Here is a 24,173-nt window from a genome sequence, read left to right as displayed (position 1 = left end):
TTGTGTTTTAATTATTTGAAGGTAGGATTACAGTATGGCACAGACTCTCTCAGAATCTCTCCTGACCTTGAGCATGTGGTGCAATGGGGCAAAAAGTGACGGATTAATTTTAACGCATCCAAAACCAATCTTTTATCTTTTTACCATAAATGCTCTGATCCTCATTTGTCCCCAATTGACTCTCATCTAAAAGAAGCTTCCTGTTCTGACAAGCTTCTAGGTCTCCATTTCATTTCTGACCTGAAATGGAAGATTTACATCAAATCTGTTGCCAACATTGATGGAGAAATGGTTGTCATTTTACTGCTCCAGAAAGTATCTCACTCCAGACAGAACTCTCTACCTGTATAAGAGCCAGATACATCCTAAAATGGAGTGCTGTTGCCGTATCAGGGTGGAAGCTGTTCAGAGCACCTCATGCTTGCCTTGACAAATCAGCTTTGAAACTTATAGGTGATAACCTTTTCTCTTCACTGCAACCTCTTTCCCACAGAAAAAAAACGTTGTGAACCTGTCTCTGGTCTTTTGTTATTTTCATGGCAAGTGCTTGTCTGAGCTTCAATCTATGGTCCTCCCATGCCAAACTTTCACAAAAAACACTCATCTAACCAAAACAACTATCAACAATTTCCCCCACTCTCTATCTGTGCTTAAATTTAAATGCAAATTCCATGAACAAGGCTTCTTTCCTAGAACTGTCTGTCTGTGAAACTGTTACGTTAGCCTGCTTTCCAGCTGATCACAATATGGTTGTCTTCAAGTCCGATGTAAGCAAGTTCTTAAGCCGTCCCCTCTAAATAATCTATTTCTACCGCTGTTGTCCCGGTAATCACCATACACTCCTTAATCCTTATCTTCAAGTGGCCTTTGGGCCTTGATAAGTCATGACTGTCTTGTAAAAAAAAAAAAAAAAAAAAAAAAAAAAAAAAAACTTTAACAAAAATATTCACAAATAAAGATTACACACTGTAACTTTTTCCTCTGTATAATGTACTAACAAAATATAACCTGCTGGTCAAACAGTTTTTAAATTAATGACAAATAAGATACAATTTTAGAAACATGTAGTTTTATGAATTTGGCCATTTTTATTTTCATTTCTAAGTTTGTAAAGGGAAGGAGGAAGATGAGGGTCATTTTTAACATTTGCCTTTCCAGAAATTTTTTTTTTTTTTTTATATATATAGAACTCTTTAGTTCTGTCTTCAATTTACAAACCATGGAAATAAAAATGGCCAATATTTTAAAAATATATATAATCTGAAAATTTAATCATCTATTATATAATAAAAGCAAAAATGTGTGTGTGTGTGTGTGCACATTTTTTTTTTTTTTTTTTTTTTTTTTTTTTTTTTTTTTTTTTTGTATGTCTGGCAAAGGCTTTTTTTTGGGGGGGGGGGGCTCAGTGTGGTTACCATCGCTTAGAACTTTTTATATACTCTGTAGATTATAATATCTCTGATTTACAAAAGGGAGTTGTCTCTATCTTTTATTCGAGCGACTTTTACACACTATTTTCACACTATTTCTTCCTCTCGTCTGTTTGTTTGGCTTTTCCGTATAAAAGTGAAACTAAAAATCAAAAGCGAAGTGTGTTCTCGGCCTTTCATGCCGCCACATCCAAAAACAATCAATGCAGGGAAAACGTGTGATATCAGACAATTGTTATTCATTTGGACAATCCTCTTTTTGTGGGGAGCTGGTTTTCACAAATATCTTGGGGAAACCTTCAAGCTTAACTAGCTCTGCGTGATTTCATTTCTCTATGGCGTGATGTTTGACCTAAAAAAGCAGACGTTTTTTAAAGCGTATAATTTCAACCATTCTCACTTCTTTGCCCTCTTAGCATTGCGGTAAGATGTTATGCTTTCTTTTCTGCCTTTGCCTCAAGGCTTTGGGTTTGAGCCTACCTGCCTACCAAAACATTTTTTTTCCCCCTATACACATACACACACACCGACAAACACCTGAGCAATGCCGGGCACCCCCGTTAGTCTATAATATAAATCTCACCTGTCTGTTTAAATGATGTATGTTTGTATGTTTGCCTAAAACTTTCGACAGAAGTGACCAATTTTCACGAAATTGGTATCGATTTGAAGCTCAACCCTTCAGATGACAAATATCGAAAAATTGGCTAAAAATATTAATTCCTTCACCCTCAACTGGCCACTTTTCTACAGGGAGAGGTTGCTTTTTTTGCTGATATTTTCAAGTCATCCCCTCTTTTCGATTGACTAGCTTAATTTAAACATCAGGTTTGGTGATGGATGCAACAGCAAAGATGTCACTTTTTTTTTTTTTTTTTTTTTTTTTTTTCCACATTCTTTTCCTCCTTCACGGTCGGGTTCGAGCCTGCCTACTACCACTTTTTTTTTTTTTTGCTCAACACACACTTCCAAACACCCAGGCAACGCCAGGCACCCAGGCTAGTTATTCTATAAAGTTAAAAATGATCAACACTAATAACAAACTTAGAAGCATGTGTTTGTGGGTTATTATAATAAGTGATTAGTGGACATAGACATATCTTATTTTGTTAAAAAATATTTGTTCTAATAGGTTTACTCTTCTTACAACATTACTCTGTTTTGTTTATGGTTATAAATGCAGTTATAATAGATATGTTTGTGGTGTATATTCTATTTGCAGCTGTGAATTAATGGAAGAAATAATAGGGTCACCAGACCTGTATGTGCTGCAAGTTGAGCTTGATGTTTATACACTTGTCAAGAAGGTATGGATTGCGTGTAATTTAACATGTTTTTTAAATGATGTGACAAGATCATTTAATAATCCTAATCATGTTCATCATCATCATCATCATTATTTGCTTTAACGTCTGTTTTGCTGACATGTGTTGGACAGCTTTAAATAATTCACTTCCAAACCGATCAATCTCTGGCTAGGTATTTCTCTCAATTGCATTCTTATTACTCTCTCTAATTTTTTTTGGCCTTCCCCTGTGAACTGGACCTGCTACCTTAACTGTATTACATATAATGACTCCAGAACTCTCTTTTATTCTTTCAATGTGACCATACCATTGAAGTCTCCTGTCTTCTGCACACAAGTGTTTGAAATTTCAACAAAATTTTTCTGTTTTCATATGCAATCTGTCGTGTTTGATTCTGTCTTTCATGTGATCTTGTGAATCGTAACTGTTGATATTCTACTGTTTCAATCTTATTTTCACCATCTTTGAATCATAGCTAGGATCTTTCATGGATTCCGTTTTCCTTCACGCAAGAACACAACAGTTGCCTTGATAGTCATTCAAGTTCCATCCTCTCCAGGTGTCCTACCTACCATGGATTCTCTTGTGTTGATCCACCACATTCCAGTGTTTTCTGGTGACCTTGCTTTACCAGACTACATTCATAATTTTCTGAAATTGACGCATCGTGTCACTGAAGAAGTTCGGAAGTTACTTTAGCTGAAATGTTGTGAATATAATGACTTAAGATGAGAATAATAATCTGAATAATCCAAATTAACATTGAGTTTATTAGCTTTATTAATTTTTTTCTTTCTCTTTATATAAAGTGGCCTCTCTTCTGGTTAGTTAATCTACTTAAAGAATTTCCCCCTTTAGACAAATGACTTTTATGTTTAGTGATAATTGATTGTTCAACTGAATTTAGAAATTTGCTGATGCATTTGCTAGCTCAGCACATGCAGTTCACCTTGAAAATCAACATAAAAAAAAACTGTCAGCCACAGAGATTTCATGCAGACACCATCTGTTGTAAGAATGAATATTGAGCGGCTGACACAATGCACGAAGTTTATGTAACTAGAGTCTCAGACAAGGCAAGGTTGGAATAAGAAATAAGCAAGTCCAGCTGATTCGCCACTTGGCAACATTCACTCAGGATGATGTTGAGCCAGGTTCCTCCCATAAAACAGTGTCACAGACAAATACAGAGTACACATAGCAGTCTGCAATGACCAAGATAGTTGTGGCCAACCAGTTCCAAGACCAATAGTGAATACCATAGACTTATGGACCAAAGGTAGGTTCAATGTCTACTTTGATGGTGTGTAACCATGTCTTCAGCTGGACTTCCAGGTATCTTCACCAATCTTGGAGTGGTTCTAGAGCTATTACTCCATGAACTCTCCTGTGTTAGGGTGCACAGCATGGCTGAACCAATAAAGTTTCTTCTTTAAAAAAGCTTGGTTAAAGTGGATGATCCTGCATTGCGTCAAGATTTGTGTATTGGAGACAAAATGGTACCAATGAACCTGCAGGATTCGACTAACACAGGAGAATATCAAATGGGTAGGACATCTTTAGAAGATAGCACTTGAATATCTACTAAGGCAACTGTTTATCAATTGTGCAAAAGAAAAAAAGAATCTGAGAATTCCAAACTATGATTCAAAGATGATGGAAAATGATGGAAATCTAGGATTATCTAAACTAATGATTAGTAAGATTACATGAAAGACGGAATAAAGTGGAAAAGAATGATGATGGCCTTGTAGCTTTCATGCAACATTGTCATTTCAACAGATTTCATGCGAAAATCAATTGTTATAATAATTGTAATTTTTAATAAATCTTGAAAGAGTGCAAAAAATGATCTCTCCCTTTATTCTTTGCAATCTGTCTCACAGACGTGATGTTGCTAGTCTCAGTTTTTTCTTTAAATATGTTCTTCAGAATCGTCTGATCTATTCCCTTCATCTTTTCTTCATTTGACTTATTGATCTATTGGTCTCCATCAATTCACTGTTTTGATCCGTCATTAACATACTGCTTCCTATTCCAGTAGCTTCTTTCCAAGAATTGCTAGCATGAGGAACTCTCTTCCTGATGTTTTCCATCTATCGATAACCTTGTTTCAAGACTAAGACCAATAGGCATTTCCTACCCTTGTGGTAATCATCTTTCATCCTTATTAGCTCCTTACATCGAGTGGCTTCACGCCTTGTTGAATGATTTCTATTTAATAAAAATATATAATCTTGTTTTCTGATCTCTCTGCTTTAAATATATACAAAGACATTTTTTTAGTACAAATTATACTCATTCTCACACTTTCTTTACCATTGGATAAAAATCTAGAGTAACATTTTATCAATAACACAAATGTTAATTATTAAGTAAAACATTTAATGAAATTAAAAAATATGCAAACAAAATATGAAATTCCCTTGCACATTATTGTAATAAATTTAAAGATTTTAAAGTTTTAATATAATTCATTTATTTGTTTTCATCAAATTTAAAATTCTTCTCATATGCTACCCATTATAATCACTTTTTAATTAAAAATTGTCCAGAATTCAATCTAATTAAAAAACAAAATGTACAGAAAAATCTTTGTATGTACTGGTCACTGAAAGAAAATGTCATATTCCAAAAATCGTATAAATTGATTGAGTAGTTTTTGTTTTTTTTTATATGTAAATTTAAAAAAAAAATTTTTTTATGAGTTTTAGCAATTTATAGTAAATCCTAGCCTTTACAAGGCTGATTTTGATCTCTGTAGTTCGAATTGTGTTGCCTCCTTTTATTAAAGATGACGGAGTGAAACACACCATCCTTGCTTCCTCATAAAAAATGTAATATTCTTAGTAAAAAAAAACAAAAATAAACTACTTGATCAATTTATTTAGAATATGATATTTTCATTTTGTGATGGTATGTTGATCATAAAGATTTTTCTATATTTTTGTTATTTTAATTAGGCTGAATTCTGGATAATAACCAAAAAAATAATTTTAAGAAAAATAATTTTTCTAAAAATTATTTTTTTCTTAATTCAAAAGTTTGTTAGCAGTCAATGTCTTTTAAAAATAAATTTTTTTAAGTAAAATACATTTTCATTAAAATTACTGCCATTTATATTTTTGAAATAATCCTTTTAAAAAAGAATTTTTCATATTGGAATACTTATTTAAATTTTTTCCAGTGGTTATATCTACAATTGTTTCCCTCGTATTCTGGTGACATGGCAAGTCTATCAGAAAAGATGAATTATTTTGAAGAATTGTCCACAGGTATTTGTTTTATTTATTTTTCATTTAAATATCTCTTATTTAAAAATTACAGGATATATCATTTCCTTAGAATATGATTTAAAAAAAGTAGAAACATTTATCAACAAAAGTTTCAGACACTAAAAGAATTTAATTAATTTTTGGAATTATTTTGGAGATGAATAAATTCGTTTTTTATTTAATTATTGGGACAGGAATAATTGGCCGAAATGTCGTAGAAAACAACTAGAAGATGAGGATAATAGTCCAAATAATTAAATATAAAAAAAATAAAAGAATTGTTATATATTTTTAATTTAAATTTGAAAATCAAGAAAAAGCTGTTTAAAGCAACTAATAAGATGCAAATATATATTTTTGTTTTTTTACTTTTAATTTTTCAGGTAAGAAACCTTTCCTTAGAGACATTTTGGGTGTTTCTACCATAAATTAGTAAATGTTACCCCACCCCCCACCCCCTTTTTTAGTAACATTTGTAAACACTTGTCGTGTTCTCTTGATATAATGAAACAGTGTGTTAGAACACTCTTATTCAGAACTTTGAGCATGTGGCCTGCTAATAACTATAAATGAGTAAGTTCTTAGAAGCATCTTTTTGTTTTTTAATTTAAAAATAAATCAAAAAGTTAAATATTTGCATCTTATCTGTGTTTTTTAATAGCTTTTTGCTTGATTTTTAAAATTTAAATTATGAGAAACAGAAAGATGATTCTAGGAACTAGACTATTATATTTGTTTTCTTTTCAGTAATTTTCACTTCATATAATCTTTTTTGTTTACACTATGGAAAATCAGGTGTCAAGTCTTTTTGAAATAACTTTTATGTATTATGTCTAACTAGCAGGGCTACCCGGCGTTGCTCGGGACCATATAAACAATGAAAAAACAAAAGCAGATATTGAACATATGTTTTATTCTTAGGGGAGAGGAATCTTTCATCTCAAGTTTTAGCGTTACAAACAAACATTTGTCTTTTATATATATAGATAATGACAGGTTTTTTGGGGGCCCCCCTCGAAGATAACTGATCAGTTGACCAACTTCTAGTGGTCCGTTTGACGTGAAATTTCGATATTTGTCATCCGGGTGATGGGGCTTCGATATGATACCAAATTTGTCAAGTTTGGTTCCGTCTTTCAAAAGTTTTAGCGTTACAAACAAACATACATACACACAGACGTTTGGCTTTTATATATATAGAAGATGACAGATTTATAATACAGAGGTTTTCTTAAACAACTGTATTTGTGACATGAAATATTTTATTGGTGCTATTTTAATTGGTTACTTATGTTAAATTATGGAATAATTAAAAGAATGATAATCACACTTAAGTGACAAGTATTGTCAATTATCAAATGAACAAGGTTTCAAAATGAACAATTTTATTGAAACAAAAGGTCATGTTTAGTGTTTGAATTACACAGAAAACACCGCTTTTGGTTTTGAATAAGTTAAATGATAATATTTCAATTATGATATAAAAAGTTATGTTTGTCTGACAGGTAGCAAGGACAGGACACCTGTATGTTTTAAGTGATTTATCCAAATCACAATTTTGGAACAGCGTATTCAATTATAAATTTAAAAAGGTCAAGATTTTTTTTTTATTTTTTATATTTATGTGTTGATTATCCTTCTTATTGTAGATGATAAAAGTTTTTACTTCTTGAAGACAAGTGAAGGTCGAAAATATATCCGTGTCTTTTCCAAAGTGCGTTTTCATCACATTGTTAATGATATGCAATCTGTAAGGAGCCTGAATGCAGATCATATAATTCCACCTGGTAAGTCACTGTTACGTCTTTGTCAGACTGGCTGGAATAAAAATGTTCTTTGATTTGTAAGGTCTGTCCTAGGAAGCAGATTCAGGGTGTTAAAAAAAATATAAGCAGAAAAAAGAAAATATCTAGCAGCATGATATAATCAACCACTGGGAATTTTGTTTTAAAAAACAAGTAATCACCTATTTTCTCTTTTCATATTATCTCCCTCCTCTGATCCTCCACATCTATGCCATCCTTTGTTTCTTTGACACTTATTTTAATATTACTCAACCATTTTTATTTTTTTATCTTTAAGAACGTAAAACGGCATGAATCGATACAAGTTTATTTCACAAATTCAGTCATTATTGACACCAGCAAATCTATGCTTCTATTGGTCACAGGAAGTAATGCCCGGGAGGATGGTGTCATGTCAACAAGACAGATGCTACACTATTGTTGGAGACGCCCCTCCATGGGATTAATGGACTATCTTATGACGTCACTTCCGATATTGAGACTGGTGCCTGGAGTCTGAGATTGGTACGCGACAAAGCAGGTTGTGTGCAAACGCTCATCGTTGAGGAATGGTATTCCCAAACGGTCTTTGCCTGTAATATATGTGAATACATGTTTCGTTCCTAAAAATCCTGTGTTCCTTCGTTTATTACCATTTAACCCCATAACAACTGGCGACGAGAATGTATTGAGCATCAAACGATAGTACATTAAGAAAAGTAATAATAGTAATATCTTTGGTTCCAAGCAAATACCAAATCTGTATTATCAATAGATAAATACATAATGATATATGTGAATAATACGCATTAGAGCATAACCAAAAATTAACAACTTTGTAAATTGTAAAAAGTGATTTTTTTTTGATTTTTTTTTTTATTATTTATTTATTTATTTTTTGATTTTTTTTTTTTTTCCTCTGCGTGGTAGGACATTACTAAGATCAAAGGTTCTTCAGTTGGAAGCCATGTTTAGTTTCTGATGGTTAAACATCAAACAAGTGGCACATATACAAGTCCTGGAGATGACTGGTTCTCAGCAGACAGTTTTTTTTGTACAGGTTTCTGACTTTATAATTTTGTAGCCAAAGAGCAAAAGATTCTTCCCGTGTTGACACAAAGAAAACATATGCAAGGTTGCTAAAAAAAGGTTTAATTTTTATGGAGTAATTCTGATTTCTGATTGGTTGGTAGCAGAACATGAATTAATTTGATTCGTCAGTTCCTAGCAGCAGCGTTTATAAATAGAATCTCTAAACTGTGAGAGACAATACCCTATTATGAATCAAAAATATTGCAACAAAGTCAACTTAAAAATCTGGGGTCATAGTCTTTGTTGAAGATTATCTCTTTGTACTAAAACTTGCACAATCCTTTACCAAACTGAAAATCGCTTAACTCGTGAATTAAACTACAGAAACAAATGGCACGTTTTTCTATATAATCATAACGCAGAAAATGTAGGCAAAATTTCTTCAAGATTCATGATAGTATTTTCATCCTTTCTTTGCTCTGCCATCTTGCATGGCAGCAAGACATATCATCAACCTTTTCTGATCTGCAATGGTTCGGTGAATATGTCTTTGTAAACGAAGAGAAAGAATGTTATCGGTCATGTTTTATCAGAACTTGGTATTGGTTAGATTACAGATGCTTTAGTTGCTCAGGTGGTTCTGTCATGTATAACATGCCATCTCCTACATGAGACATAAGACAGCTGGATGTCCTGGGCACTAGAAAGCATGGTAGATTGAAGGATATACATCGCGAATGTGTAGGAAATTATATAACTGCTTTTAACTTGGTTGATGTCAACTCTTTAGACCAGACTCAATGGAGAGCAGGAATATGATTTTGTCTGCGACACTCACAGCACCCTAAATACTAAAACCTGATGAAGAAGAGTTAAAACATATTTTGACTTCCATTTCAGAACAAAAGTGGAGAAAAAACTGTTAAAAATGAAAAAAAATTTGATTCTATTTGATTTTTATTTTTTATTTAAAAAAACGTTTTTTGAAGATTCTGCCTTGTTCATGAAATGTAATGTGGTTGATTTCAATATTCATTTTTTTTTTTTTTTTTTTTTTTTGTATTAAGTAATAAATTTTGGGCTAAATTGCGGACTTTTATTACTCTATCTGGAACAACAACTAAGAAAGATGAGAATAATAGTCCGCAATAAATAAATTAATAAATAATACTCATCTCAATAATGAATTCCAATTAAATAATATATAAAATGTTTTAGGTTTGAATCTATTGATGACAAAAGTCGAATCTAACAAAATAATTTTGTATATTAGATTCATAGTACCCAAGAAACTGCAACCTGAAATAGCTCCTATGCTTACAAAGTTATTTAATTGTTGCCTAAAGGAGAAATGCTTTCAATTATCTTAAAAGACGTTATTGGTCTACCCAGTATTTAAAATATCAGAGATTGGTTCTCTACATCTCGATACAGTCCATTTAGGGCCTGTACATCATGACTAAGTCACTTGAATCTATAATAAATCAAAAAGTTATCAAGCACCTTATCAAAAACAACTTAATGTACAAACAATATGGATCTCATTCTGCAAACTCAACAACTCACAGTTATCGCACAGAATCAGTGAATCTATCAATGGGTGGTTTTGTTTTTAGGATGATAGCTCTTGATATATCAAAGGCCTTTGATACGGTTTGGTACAAAGTTTGCTTCACAAGCTTATTAGCTATGAAATATCTAGAAATGTGTGTTAACAATCTATTCTAGGCCCAAACCTCCTCCAATTTTTATTTTGAGATCATTTGCTGACGGTATTACGGCAACACTATAAAGAGTATTTATGATCACGATCTTTCTGTCTCTTTCTCTTTTTAATAATTTGAAGCACATGGGAGTTACTTTTAACTTCTTTCCATTTATCACTAATGCTTCAGTCCTCATTTCCCCCCAGTTGAATGAATGACTCTCTCCTTCAGAAAGATCCCTTTGTTGATAAGCTTTTTGAACTGACTTTCACTCCAGACCTGAAATGGAAAACTTGCATCAAATCTGTTGCTAAGATTGCCAGAAAAATAATCTGATCATTTTATTTCTCCAGAAACTACCTTGCTCCTGATGCAATCTTATACCTATGTAGAAGCCAGATACATTCTAAGATGAAGTACTCTTGTCACATGTGGGAAGGTGCGACTCTGGGCACTCTTTTTGCCTTGACAGAGTACAAAATTGACTTCAAAATCTAGTGAGAGATGATCTCTTCTCTTCCCTATAGCTTCTTATGCACAGAAGTGATGTTGTTAGCCTCTCTCTGCTGTATCATGTTCATGGTAGGTGTTTGACCAAGCTGCCAATCGCTGATCAGCCCCTCAAAAAACATTTACAGTAAGAAATCTCCTATTTACAAACACAAAAATGCACTTTTCTTTCCCCCTATCTGTGCCATAAGCTACACTGAAAATCCATGAATAAAGCTTCTTTTCTAGAACATCCCATTTGTGTAACAAAATAGCATTAAGCTGCTTCCCAACTGACTACAACAAGGTCATCTTCAAGTTTAATGTAAACAAATGCTTGTTGAGCTTCTTAGGTAATAAATTCCTTTTAAGTAATCTTCTGCCCATTTCACTCACATTTGATTCCAATTCTCTAATGGTGGCATTTATTATCCAACTGAAAATCTTAAGCTTTATCTTCAAATGGCCTCCACGTTTCGATAACTGGTGACACATTAATGATTATAAACGATTAAAAAAAGAATTCATTTAATAAACATTGAGTATTTAAAGAAAATTTTAAAATTTAATATCAAACAATTCAAATTGAAACACGCTTTTGTTTGCCATTTCTTATCTTCCCATCAGAATTACTATAACCATATTTTTTTCTTATTTTCCTATCAGAATGGCTACAACCCTATTTTTCCTACCAGTGGAACAAAATGCTGGCTGTTGACCAAGGACTTGATAAAGGGCAAGTCATTCATGCTCTCTCTCTCTCTCTTCATTAATCATCTAAATATTAATTTACTTGTCCGTAGGTTCAGTGTCATAAAAAAACATCGTCATTGCAAACATTAATTAATGAGAAAGGAATCGTCTCCTTTTATAGTCACTCTTTATCAATTAAAAATCATTAAAACCATTTCTTCTCCAAAAATCTTCAAGAATAAAATTTTCAACTACCGTGGAATTTCCACGGGTTTTGCTAGTCTTTATTATTATTATAGAGATTTTATAATAATCCATAAAACTTACATATCTTATAATCATTATTGTTATTATGTAACAGCATCTCTGATTTAAACTGAATAATTTAAAATTAAAACATTTTCTTTTCCATTGTTTTTCCGGATTTTTGAGGATTGATGATTTGTATTTTTGGATTATTCAAACTACTGTTCTCATGTTGAGTATTATTCTCGCAACATTTTGGCTGATGCAACCTCCAACGTTTTTCAGGTATACCTTGTCGCATTTAACAAGATACACTTGAAAAAGGTTGGTGGTTAGAATAATACTAAAGATGAGAACTAAAGATTTGAATAATCGAAGAATTTTTTTTTTTACTTAACGTTGAAATAACTTTTAATCATGTTTTTCATATTTTATTTTTTATTGTTTCCCAATGAATTTTTTTACATTTTTTTTTATTAAGAATATTCACAATGAGTGTATTTATTAGTTATAACTAATGCAAAAATAATTATAAACTAAAAGAAATGAAAAAGATTTTTTTCAACGTTTTAGTCCTGATGATCTTGCCGAAGAAGAGTTCAATAAATCTGCTATTCGATGTGGAAGAATCTTGCAGAAAAATGGAAAGGTAAGGAATTTTTAATTTCAATACTTTTTCAACAAACAAAACTCCCTACTTTTTTAAATGTTAGCATTTTTTGCTATCTTAGACATTAATAATAGCAAAAATATTTTAATGCAGTCGGAGATCAGCTCAGGGTATTTTATTTGTATTATAAATATTACTAACGAACAAATGCTGCCAATGGTAGAAATACATGAGTGTATTTAATTGTTGGAAACCAGCAATAGTTTATCGAACGACTAGCAGATGTACTCAGCAGGATTATCAAATGCATCGAACATGATTGATGAAACTTGGGAATAATGTGAATCCTGTAATTCTGCCCTTTTTTAGTTGACTTTTTTTTTCTAAAAGTTTGTTTATAAAGCGAAAACATTTAGAAAAACATTTTTTCAGTATTAAATGACCATAAAAGTTGATACATCATTAAATGACCTAACTATTTATTATCTATTATTAATAAAAAAATAATTTGAATTATTTAAAATGAGGATAAAATAACTTTTAAGGTAAGATTGAATACATTCAGTGAATTTTAAATTCACTTAAGAACAGAAATTAAAATGCTTTCATTCAATGTGTGCATGTGTTTTTTGTTGTTGTTTTTGCTTTTATTCATCCCAAACAAAGTACAGTGCTACTAAGACGTAAGGACCATACCTAAAAGGACACTCTAAGTAGGGAACAGCAAGGTGTCTGTTCACATTGTTTAAATTTATGCATGTTAGTACAGGAAAGGAATTCTAAAAGCTAGCAGTTTGATAGAATACACTATTAGAGTAGAATGTTTTTTAGCATCTGGAGACCTCTACAGCGAAGGGGTGGGATTTTGCTGGCTGCTTGTTGAAAAATGCTATTTCAAATTTAAGTGTAGCAGACTTGCAAAGATGTTATTTTAAACTTAATCATCATTAACTGACTCTTTTATAGAGATGTTTGACCACATCTAAAACACTGTCTTATTTATTGGGTCCTTCTTTGATTGAAAATAAATACAACTTGATCATTAAAATTTATTTGCATTGATTTTTTTTTTTTCTTTAATTGTATACTGAACCGTTTTAATTTCAGTACTGCTGGCGATGGACTGGTTACAGTTATGGATTTGATCTGTTAATTATCCTTACTAGAAGGTGAGAAAAATGCTTTAATTTTACAATTAGTCAATTTGTGTTTCTAATAAACAAATACTTAAAGATCAACTAGTAAATTATATATTATCATTAAAACTATATTTTTAAAAGAAATTGTAGATTTGCAATACGAAATTATCTCCCTTTGGTACAAACGTCATCGAAAAAATGTCAGCTGTTCAATTGCAGACTACTTTTTTATTCACACATGGTATATTTCATGTATATTTTAAAATAATTTTATGAATTGTTTTTCTTTTGTTTTAGCGGTGCTTGTCCAGAATTCCAAATAATTAAAAAAAAACACATACAGTGAATGAAAATGTCATATTCCAAAAATTATGTAAATTGATCAAGTTTTTTTTAACTAAAAAATATCAAATTTTATGATTAATCGACTCACCATATTGTTTTATATAGAGACAGCCTAGTTGGAACTACCGAGATCAAAATAATTCTGGTAATTGATACAATTTACTATTAAAATGGATGAAAATCATAAAATAAAGATCTTTTTTTTTTATATTGTTTTAATTGGAATTCATTATTGAGATGAGTATTATTTATATTAATTTATTTATTGTGGACTATTATTCTCAACAACTAATAAAGATAAGATAATAGTCCGCAATAATTTTTTTTTTTTATATTAAAAAAAAACTTGATCAATTACTGTGATTTTTGAAATATAACATTTTTGTTCCATGTCAGGTACATTATAAAGATTTTTGTGTTTTTATTTTTTAATTGGGTTGAATTCTGAACAACCATTTGTTTTTTTCCATTATATTAATAAAGGCAATTTCTATATATACAAAACTCATAATATATACTTATTCAAATAATTACTTTTAGCAGGAACCATTTCTCCATTAATTGTCAGAATTCCTGTTTTATTTTTTAAATTCATGAAACAACTGATTGCTACCAACGTCAAATTTTTTTTTTTTAATAAATTAATAATTTGATTTTTAATTCAAAAATATTTTTTTTTCCAAAACTTCACTGTTTACATTTTTTTTAATTAAAATTTTAACATTTTTTAGTTTTAATAAAAAATAACAATGTGTTTTAAAATTTGTTTTTACAAATATTTAATTTGACCTTTTTTTTTTTTTCATATAAACTAATTCAGTTCTACCATACATTTTTAATGTAAAATGACCCTTGGAGTTAATATTTCTGAAGTATCCCCCCCCCCAATTCTTTTAAAATAATTGCTATTTAAATTTAACATTAAATAATTCCTCTGTTTGAAGGTAGTAGAAAAATCATAAACTTGATTATTTATCTAAGATAACAAATAAGTAAGAGTTTTTTTATTTATTTATTTTTTTTAGATTAAACTTGCATAGAAGACTTGATTTTATTGGATCTCTACATCCTATACTAATCTCTTTAAAATAAAAATGAGATTCTACTGTTTTTAGGTGATTACGTTGAAACACCTTGATGAAATATGAAGTGAAAAGGAAAAAAAAATTTAGAGTAGAGGATCACTTTTGTATATAAATTTAATGCAAAATGATCACCCATTTTTGCGCTATTAGGCAGTAATGATCACTCGCGTTCAGATTATATAGCATTTTTAAGGACAGTTCTTAAAAACTGCACCTAGTTCAGAAACGGACAATCATTTTATAATAAATTTCTATGCAAAAGTTATCCCCCCTTACCCCAAGTAAATTTTCTAGTGTGTGTGGGAATTGACAAAGGTACTCCTATACAGTTTTACCATGGACTGAACCTGACTAATTGACAATAATCTGGAAATATTTAAAATAAAAAAGTTCCTTTTCTTTATTTTGCCAAAACTTTTTTGTGTTTGAAAAAATTAAAAACATTTTCAAAGTAAATCAAAACCTTTTTCGTTTTTTTTACCTGATTTTCAGAGGCTTCTCTTTTAAACGAAATACACACAGTCAACCTTACACAGGATCCATCAGCCTTCAACCAATACGGAAGATTTTTTATAGGTAAACATTCTTCTATTTCTCTAAATCAACTGAAGAAATAATTCATCAGTGTAAATTTATGTTTCTAACAAGCAAACTACTATACCCTTTTATAAATATTGCCCATTAGATGCTGTGGGTATGACTTTCAATGATATTGGCCCCCAATTTAACAATTTCATAGAGTGTAGAATCATTCATTAGTTATCATTACTCCAAGGTCAATCCTGATCGAGAGAAGTGGCAGTACTTGTCAGTCTTATCTATGAGAAATAGATCTCACGCATTTCTCCGGACTATTGTTCTTATCTTGAGTATTATTTTCACATTTCATTCAATATAACCTTTAATCTTCATGTGTATCTTGTCAAACTCGGAATCTTTCTGTTGAACTCGAATCTGCACTGAATTTCAAGCGGAACTGTTTATTTAATCCATAGGGGTTGCATGCTCTTGTTCTGTCAGCCATGATTGGGTAGAAGTCTCAAGTAAATCACAATTATAGTTTGCAAGGGCCCATAGCATAGTGAATAAAGTACTTGATAAAATTCAGTTGTTACAGTTACACTTTTCTAGAGATTGAAGGTTTAATCTTCAGTGTGTGCAACTTTCAAAATACAATTGCGAATTGCCTAGGACTTGTACCCACTTATGGATAACAAAACAAGAGCATACTACCCCCATAGATTAAATAAAAGGTTTTATTCTAAATTCAGGTAGGGAAATTAAATTTTGATCCATGTTGAAGTAACCTACATCTAAAATTTCAAGTGTTTAGACCCAAAATTGGCAGAGGAGTTTGGTAGAGTTTTCAGAGGTCAGATCATTGAACTTTGACCCCTTGACAGCTAAATTTCTGGTAAAAAACCGATTAAAAAAGATTTTCCCAAATCTCAATATCCCTGATGTCAAATCTCTAGTTTGTAGACTGAAAATTGACAGAGTAGTTTGGTAGGGAAATGTAGACACATGCACACACACACATACACACAATTTCACTTTTATAGATATGTAGATGTGGAAATTGCTCCAGACAAGGCATGAAGCCACTTGATGTAAGGAGCTAAAAAAAATTAATACTTCAAGGTCAAAAACTTACCAACGATAAGTGCTAGATGGAATAGATTCTGACCCAGCAAACAGCAATTCTTCCCTCTTTGTCAAAAACATTGCTCCTGAAATGTGAGGACTAAAGGATAAAATAAGGGAAGCAAGAGTTACGCAGCTGCCAAAAGTAATCCTAAGACTGGTGTTGTTGATATATTCTCTGCTCATAAAGCATACAATGGACAAATAAAGTCGGCTGTATGCAACATTTGAACAGGTTTCTCTCAACTTCAGCAAATGATAGTTTTGATGGGTGGTTTCTGCTTTTTAGTTTTTATGATAACCATTTGACATTTTTTTGTTATTCAGTTATTTTTTAACAAGTTATTTGAATTACTGTTCTCATCTTTAGTGTTATTTTTCACAAGGATCTGTGGCACAGTGGATAAATTATTTGATAAAACTCACTTGTAAGTTATACTCTTCTGGACGTTGAAGAGTCAATCCGCAGTGTATCTGATATTAAAAAAAATGCAATTACAGAAAATATACTTAGTACTTTTACCTGGTCATAGTTAACGAAATGAGAACATGCTACCCCCGTGTGTTAAATAAATGGTTCCGTTCACAATTCTGTGTAGATTCAGAGTTTGACAGGATACATCTGAAGAATAGGCCAAAATACCATGTGAATATCGCTAAAGAACTATCCAAATAATATAAATCATCAATCCTCATATCAAAAATTTGGAAGCATAATAATTATTTTGAATAAACTGGTGGAATTAAATTTCAAATTTTTAACCAAAATTTTTAAAGGTACTGCCTGCTTAGATTTACTTTTATATCAGCTGAAGCATCCATTTATACTGCAAAAACAATTATAATAATTTAAAAAATGGCAACTCTCACATTATTCATTTCTAAAAATTGAAGGTTCTTGTCCAGAATTCCCTCCATATTAAAAAACAAAAATAATGATAAATCTGTGACAAAACAAAAATAGCATATTCATAAATAAGGTAAAAAAAATCACTTGAAAGCAATTAATGGGAATTTGTAGACATTACAACAAAAAATTTCAGTTTAAATTGTTATCTTGTTTCTTGAGATTAGTTTCAAGACAGTCGCTTCTTTCTTACTCATAAAATTTAATTTTCTCAGTTAAAAATAAAACGACTTGATCAATTTACGTGAATTTTGAAATATGATATGTTCATTCTGTCATATGTAAGCATATTTCTTTTTTCAATTTTTAAAAAATAATTTTGTAATATAGGGAGGATTTTGAATGAAAACCAACTTTACTATGAGTATTAACCATTTTTTATTATGATAGCTTAACAAGTCTACATTTGAAGTCATCATAAAAGGCAGTGTAGATAGTAAGGGATGGGCATTCTAAATATATTTTTTGCCATATCAGGTCCATGACTCAACTTAGATTGTTTTCTATTTTCACTTTTCAAGATGCTTTTTTTCTTATTTTATCTTTAATAATAAAAAAGCAATTTTAGTTTATTTTTATCGAAACATAATTTTTTTTTTTCTTACTTAAAAATGAATTTGAATAATTCTGTTTAAGTCTCTTAAAACATCAAAGTATGAAAAAATACAAGCGTGTCTGTTTTATCTCGCAACATTCTTTAATTATTACAAAAATTCTTCTCAACTTGCAATTGCTATGACAAATAACACCCTACCTGAGAGCTCATCCTTGGCTTAACATTCATAGGCAACATGAATTGAAACAAATACATTAAGGGCATTGCCAAGGTTGCTGCAAAGGTCGGCTCCCTTTACCATGCTAGAAAATTACTCGCACCAGAGAGTATCCTATATTTTACAAAGCCACGATTCGTCCATGCATGTAGTATTGTTGTCACATCTGGACTGATGCATCTTCCACTAGTCTTTCACTCTTAGAGTCCAAAAAGTCTCCAGTCTAATAGGTCGTGTACTACCTTTGTCTCATCGCCACAATGTTACATCTTTATACTGGTTTTACAAGTGCTTTAATATAATATGCTCTAATGAACATGTAGCACTTGTGCCCCTTCAACATACATAGTCTCGACTAATCCGACAAGCAGCAAAATCCCACCCCTTCACTATTGAGGTTTCTAAATGCTGGAAAGCCTTCTACTCTAATAGTTTCTCCCCTTAGCCTGGACTTTGGATTTCCCTCTGTTTCTGCTTCCATGACTATACTAACTTGTAGAAGCTTAAATGTAATGTGATCAGACATCTCATGGATTAGTTTTCACAGTCCCTTGCTATACATGATCCCAAACAGTAGCCCCTTTATGTTCCAAGTGGCAATATGCCTTGTTTGGAGTGGGGGGAGGGACACAAAAAAACACAGGATTACAGCCATTACACACATATTTCTTCATAAGTGCTTAAGGGATAATCAGTTTATGTGAAATCAACAGTGGTATGAACAAGGTTTGGAACCTCCATTTTTAGCATTTAAAGTATATTAAGTTATTTCAGCTTTCACAGCAAAGATTTGTCTACTTGTTCAGATCGACATCCATGTTTGACAATATTGATTCAATAATTTCAAAAGTTACACGCAGCTGAAAAGCAACCATATTAAATGTAAGAAATGATCACAAAACGAAATGAATATTACACAAAATGCTGGTTTGTTTGTGACGAGGACCAGTACTAACTGAATTTTTGTGACTGATCCCTTTTGTCTCCATTCTATCACAGATATCAACATTATACCCTTATTTCCTTCCAGTTACAAATCGAATACTTACTAATTACAAACAAATAAAATTTAAGTGAGTTTCAAAGACAGGTTTATATCTATTTAATAAAATCAAAAGCAAAACTCTTAAACGTTTTTTGGCCATGTCAAATGATCAACCACTGGCCTGTCAAAATTACGCTTCGAGGGTATGTTTAAAGGCAGAGGAAAGCGAAGAAGGTGAAGAGTCCATCAACTCTCGTCTGAACTCCAATCTCTGCTCCCCCCTCACCAATCTTTCACGAAAAACACCCATCTAGCTGAATCCACTGTGAAAAATTTCCCCCACTCTTTATCTGTGCCTAAATCAAAACGTGGATTCCATGAACAAAGCTTCTTTCTTAGAACTGCATGCCTGTGGAACTCTGTTCTGTCTGCCTGCTTCCCACCTGACTACAACTTGGATGTGTTTACGTCCAACGTTAACAAATTCCTAATGAACCGCCCCCTTAAGTAAACACTTCATCAAACCTCCACACTAACGTAATGTACTTGCAATAACCCTTATCCCTGAGTGACTTCCGGGCCTTGATAAGTGGTGACCACTGTAAAAAAAAAAACAAAAAAAAAACAACTTGCTCTGGATTGGAAGGAATCATGAAAAATAAGTCACATGGGTTCGCAATCCGCACCAAGTGGAAGATGCAACTCATAATGATGATTAGATCTGACAGGAAAATTAAATCTGGCCATTATAGTAAGATCTGTGCAGAACAGGAGACTTTGAGTGTATGTCAATGTTGAAAGAATGGAGGAGTGATCTTGGGTTAGTAGATGTAGAACAGTTGAGGTAACGGGTTCAGCTACTAGAAGGCCAGGAAAAACGTGGTAGAAAGTAATAAAGATGGATTTGAGAGTAAAAGCAGAGATTGGTTAGTTTGAAAGTCGATTTCTAAAAGCTGTTTCACACTTGCCAGTATACATGTAAAACAGATGTTGAAATGGCAAAGCAACAATTGTGTTTTTCTGGAGAAATACCAAAGCTAATTTATCATAATTTTTATTTCAAACTATAAACACAAAATCAAATAACCAAATCTTTAATATAATAATTCACGTTGACTCAATATCAATATCTATAAATATCTATCAATTTGTAACATTAAGGGGCGAGGGGATGATTCAGCATATAGTAAAATAAATGAAAACATCAACAGGAGCAGCTGACTTTAAATATTAGCATTGTTTGTAATGTTAACAAGGTGAACATCTTTTTCTGAGTGAATTTCTAAAAAGGTGAGTATTTTTAAATGGACTTTTAATAATACTATTCTTTTTCTTCACGTTTTTTGAACATTTAACCTTGACAGCACACAATTCATTAATAATGATCTATATTATGTTTCACTCAGACTGTCTATTCCACTTTTTCTCTGAAACTACTGTGCCAATCTGGCTGAAATTTTGTATGGACCTTTATGATAAGGTGTGCTGAACTAAGTATTATGGTATTTATTTGTTGCACAGTTAGGGATTAATTAAAAATGAGCACAAATTTGACCATATTCAGATATCAATTTGGCATAAAACATTTTAAATCAACAAATAACTTTTGTCCATTTTTAATATTTGATATGAACCATTAAAAAATAAAGACTTGTACACTACTCATAAGTAATGAATAAAATATGCTGTCATTTTTAATATCTGTCCTACCCCAACACATTTTTAATGATACTCAATCACTGGTATCATTATTTAGGAATCTGAAAGCACCCCCTCTCCATTTTTTGTTTGAAAACTAAAAATAAAACAGAAGACTTGTTTTTGTTTTCTCTGCCAAAATCGTTTTATCATCATTTGATTTTACCTTTGCAGATATATCAATATTTTTCCATTTTGTTTTACTGTTTTTTTTGGTTTTTTTCCGTTTTTATTTTATTTTATTTTTTTTCTGTTTTCTTTGTTTTTTTTTGTTGTTTTTTTTTCATTTATTTTGCACTACACAGCCCCCGCCCCCTCCTAAAAAAAAAAAAAAGGGACATTTTTTGCTCTGATGGTAATGAGGCAAGTTATTACTGTGAATGCTTTACAGGGAAGTACCACAGATCGAGCCTCACTCGAGCACCTTTGATGGTAATAAAAATTGAGTAGAGAAATACTAGCAATGTCTTTTGTGAGACAGAGGCTCTAGAGATATCATTTCTCACTAGATTACAAATGCAATATGTTAAGTGTTGAGACATTATGTTGAACAAAGATGGCGGTAGTAAATCAAATCAGCGAAGAATCAATGAAGTCACGATCTTGAGTGTTGAGTAATGCTTAATAATAAGGATGCCGGTAAAGAATCAATGTAGTTGCGATTCAGTCATTTCAAGACGGAGGTTAACAGCGAACTGACTTGAATCCAAAATTCGATATTTTTATGAGGTTGGAAGCTTCTCATTGGTTGATTATCCTAACCGTAGTTTTAAATAAGATTGGCGAAATCATTGGGATCATACCCTCATTAATAATCAAAAACATTTTAACACTATAGCAGTACTCTATCTTAGAATGGATCTGACATTTATACTAGCAGATGATGGTATCAAGAATCTGCTTATTTCTAGAGTGATAGAACGATTCGTCTATTTGTATTTTAGGACTAGTAAGGTGGTGTGTAGTCTGGATTAATGAGATGATTCCAATATTTTTCCCAATTTTGGTGTAATTATTGATTTTGATTCCAATAACAAAAGTGCACAAAAAGAACACAGCCATGACATAAAAAGTAATCACCTGCACAACTATAGACCAATCTAGCAAAAAAGTTCATTAAATGGTGTTCATTTAAGGTTGTTTATATAGAAATTTTCTGATATTTAGAGCTTTTCTTGTCACAAACTTTTTCCTAAAAAGGACAATGCTGATTTTTGAGATTAAAATGTTAATATACCAAAGTTATAACGATTCTGAATTTTTGAGATGAGGATTAGTTATATGTATTATCATTCATCGGAATACTGTTCTCATCTGGAGTTTGATTTTCACAACGTTTTGGTCGATATAACCTCCGAACTTCTTCAGGTGTATCTTGTCGAACTCTGGAATGTTTCTGTCGAATTTGGACGGAATTTCAAGCGGAACCCTTTATTTATTTCATGGGGGTAGCATGCTCTTGTTCCCTCAGCCATGACTGGATAGAGGTTCTAAGTAATTCGCAAATGTATATTTCGGTCGCCCACACTCAGGATTGAACCTTCAATCTTCAGGCGAATATCTCTTTTACTACAATTGATTTTTCCCAGGACTCTAACCACTGCGACACGGGTCTTTGCGGACAATTCTAGTATGAATTTTAGAAGCCTTAAACCTACTTTTGTATTTCTAGTTGTAAATATCACCATTTTATTACTAATTATTACTATATATTAATGTATATCTATCTCTATACTTATTACTTGTATATATTAATGTTTTTACTTATTACTTGTATATATTAATGTTTTTATTTTTTTATTACTTGTATGTATTATCTATTGTTTATAATTACTGGTTCCCATATCGTATTGAATTGTACAATAGGTCTACTTAACAGTTGGTTATTCCCCAGCATATGTACTGATTCTTTCAGTCGTCTTACTCTCCACCGTTCCTCTCTGTCTATAATTTTTACTTTGTCCCATAATGGTAAATGGCTTCCCTTTTCTTTCCAGATATGGTCAGCTATACCTGACTTTTCAGTCTCTCCACATACTACAGCTTTTTGGTGTTTTTCTAACCATACTTTCAACGGATGACACGTTTCACCTTTGTATAGTTTTCCACATTTACATGGGATTTCATATACACAGTTCTTAGTCAGGATTTTTTCTCTTTAGAGGGCGTGATTCAACTCTCCAGAAACAGCTTTTATTTCATGTGATAGGATTCTATATATGATGCATAAGATTCTATATATTTATAACTAGCGGGGGTACCCAGCGTTGCCTGGGTGTTTGGAGGTGTGTGTTGGTGGGGGGTGTTGTAGATTAAAACAACCCTATTAAAAAAAAAAAAACGTTGGCCGGTTGTTTGGAGGTGTAAAAGAAAAAAAATAGTTTTAGTATAAAGGTAGGCTTGAACCCCGAACGTTTGACGTGGAGGTGGAAAGGAAGTGGAAAAAAAACCCTCTGCGACCTAACCATCTCGACCACGGGAACAGATGAATTGATAAGTGTGTTAAGTTGATGTTTATAAACCGAAATTAGCAGGTGCGACAATGTCAAGTTGCGGAAGCCAGTTTCTGTTTTCCCCACTATGCGGCGATCAAACAATAAAAAAAAACAAAAAAAAACTAACGTAAGGAAAACGAACGATGAAAACAGAAAAACGAACACGTGAAAAATGGCTGAAATAAGCCTGTTTCGATATTAAATTGATCCACTCATTTTTCTTAATTCGGCGGGTTTTTTAGTTCAGATATTTTTGTATAAACGTTTAGGATATTAATTGGATATCCGACACTGAATAAGTTTTATTGACAGTTGATACTTTTTATCCATGAAAATATTTCTTCTGGATTAAAACAAAAAGCTTCATTAATTAATAATTAATGTTTATTTTCATTTTAAAGAAACAAAACTTTTTCATAAATGAATTTAATCAACTATTTACCAGATGGAGGAGAAGCAAGATTATAATGCTTGAATGCAAATTATTTCTTAAAACTGCACACCTGTGGAACTCTCTTCCATTTACCTGC

At 31.8% G+C, this 24,173-nt stretch overlaps 1 protein-coding gene across 3 annotated transcripts in view; it reads left to right on the top strand.

Moving 5' to 3' along the window:
* LOC145249767 (germ cell-less protein-like 1) overlaps window positions 1-24,173 on the top strand; it is a 79,378-nt gene that overhangs the window by 26,617 nt on the left and 28,588 nt on the right. For 2 of the 3 annotated variants that reach the window (XM_080111689.1, XM_080111691.1), the window contains 7 exons: window positions 2,653-2,737; window positions 5,925-6,012; window positions 7,662-7,799; window positions 11,690-11,759; window positions 12,536-12,611; window positions 13,680-13,741; window positions 15,634-15,717. In XM_080111689.1, the coding sequence (XP_079967815.1) occupies window positions 2,653-2,737; window positions 5,925-6,012; window positions 7,662-7,799; window positions 11,690-11,759; window positions 12,536-12,611; window positions 13,680-13,741; window positions 15,634-15,717 (603 nt within the window). Of the gene's footprint in view, window positions 1-2,652; window positions 2,738-5,924; window positions 6,013-7,661; window positions 7,800-11,689; window positions 11,760-12,535; window positions 12,612-13,679; window positions 13,742-15,633; window positions 15,718-23,145; window positions 23,385-24,173 lie in introns of those variants that run through there. The other variant, XM_080111690.1, reaches the window with a different exon arrangement.

Source organism: Euprymna scolopes, chromosome 28, assembly GCF_053919585.1.
Source record: "Euprymna scolopes isolate OS-2025 chromosome 28, ASM5391958v1, whole genome shotgun sequence".
Lineage (NCBI taxonomy): Eukaryota > Metazoa > Mollusca > Cephalopoda > Sepiida > Sepiolidae > Euprymna > Euprymna scolopes.
The sequence above is the reverse complement of the archived record's forward strand: the minus strand, read 5'-3'. Positions and strand labels throughout refer to the sequence as shown.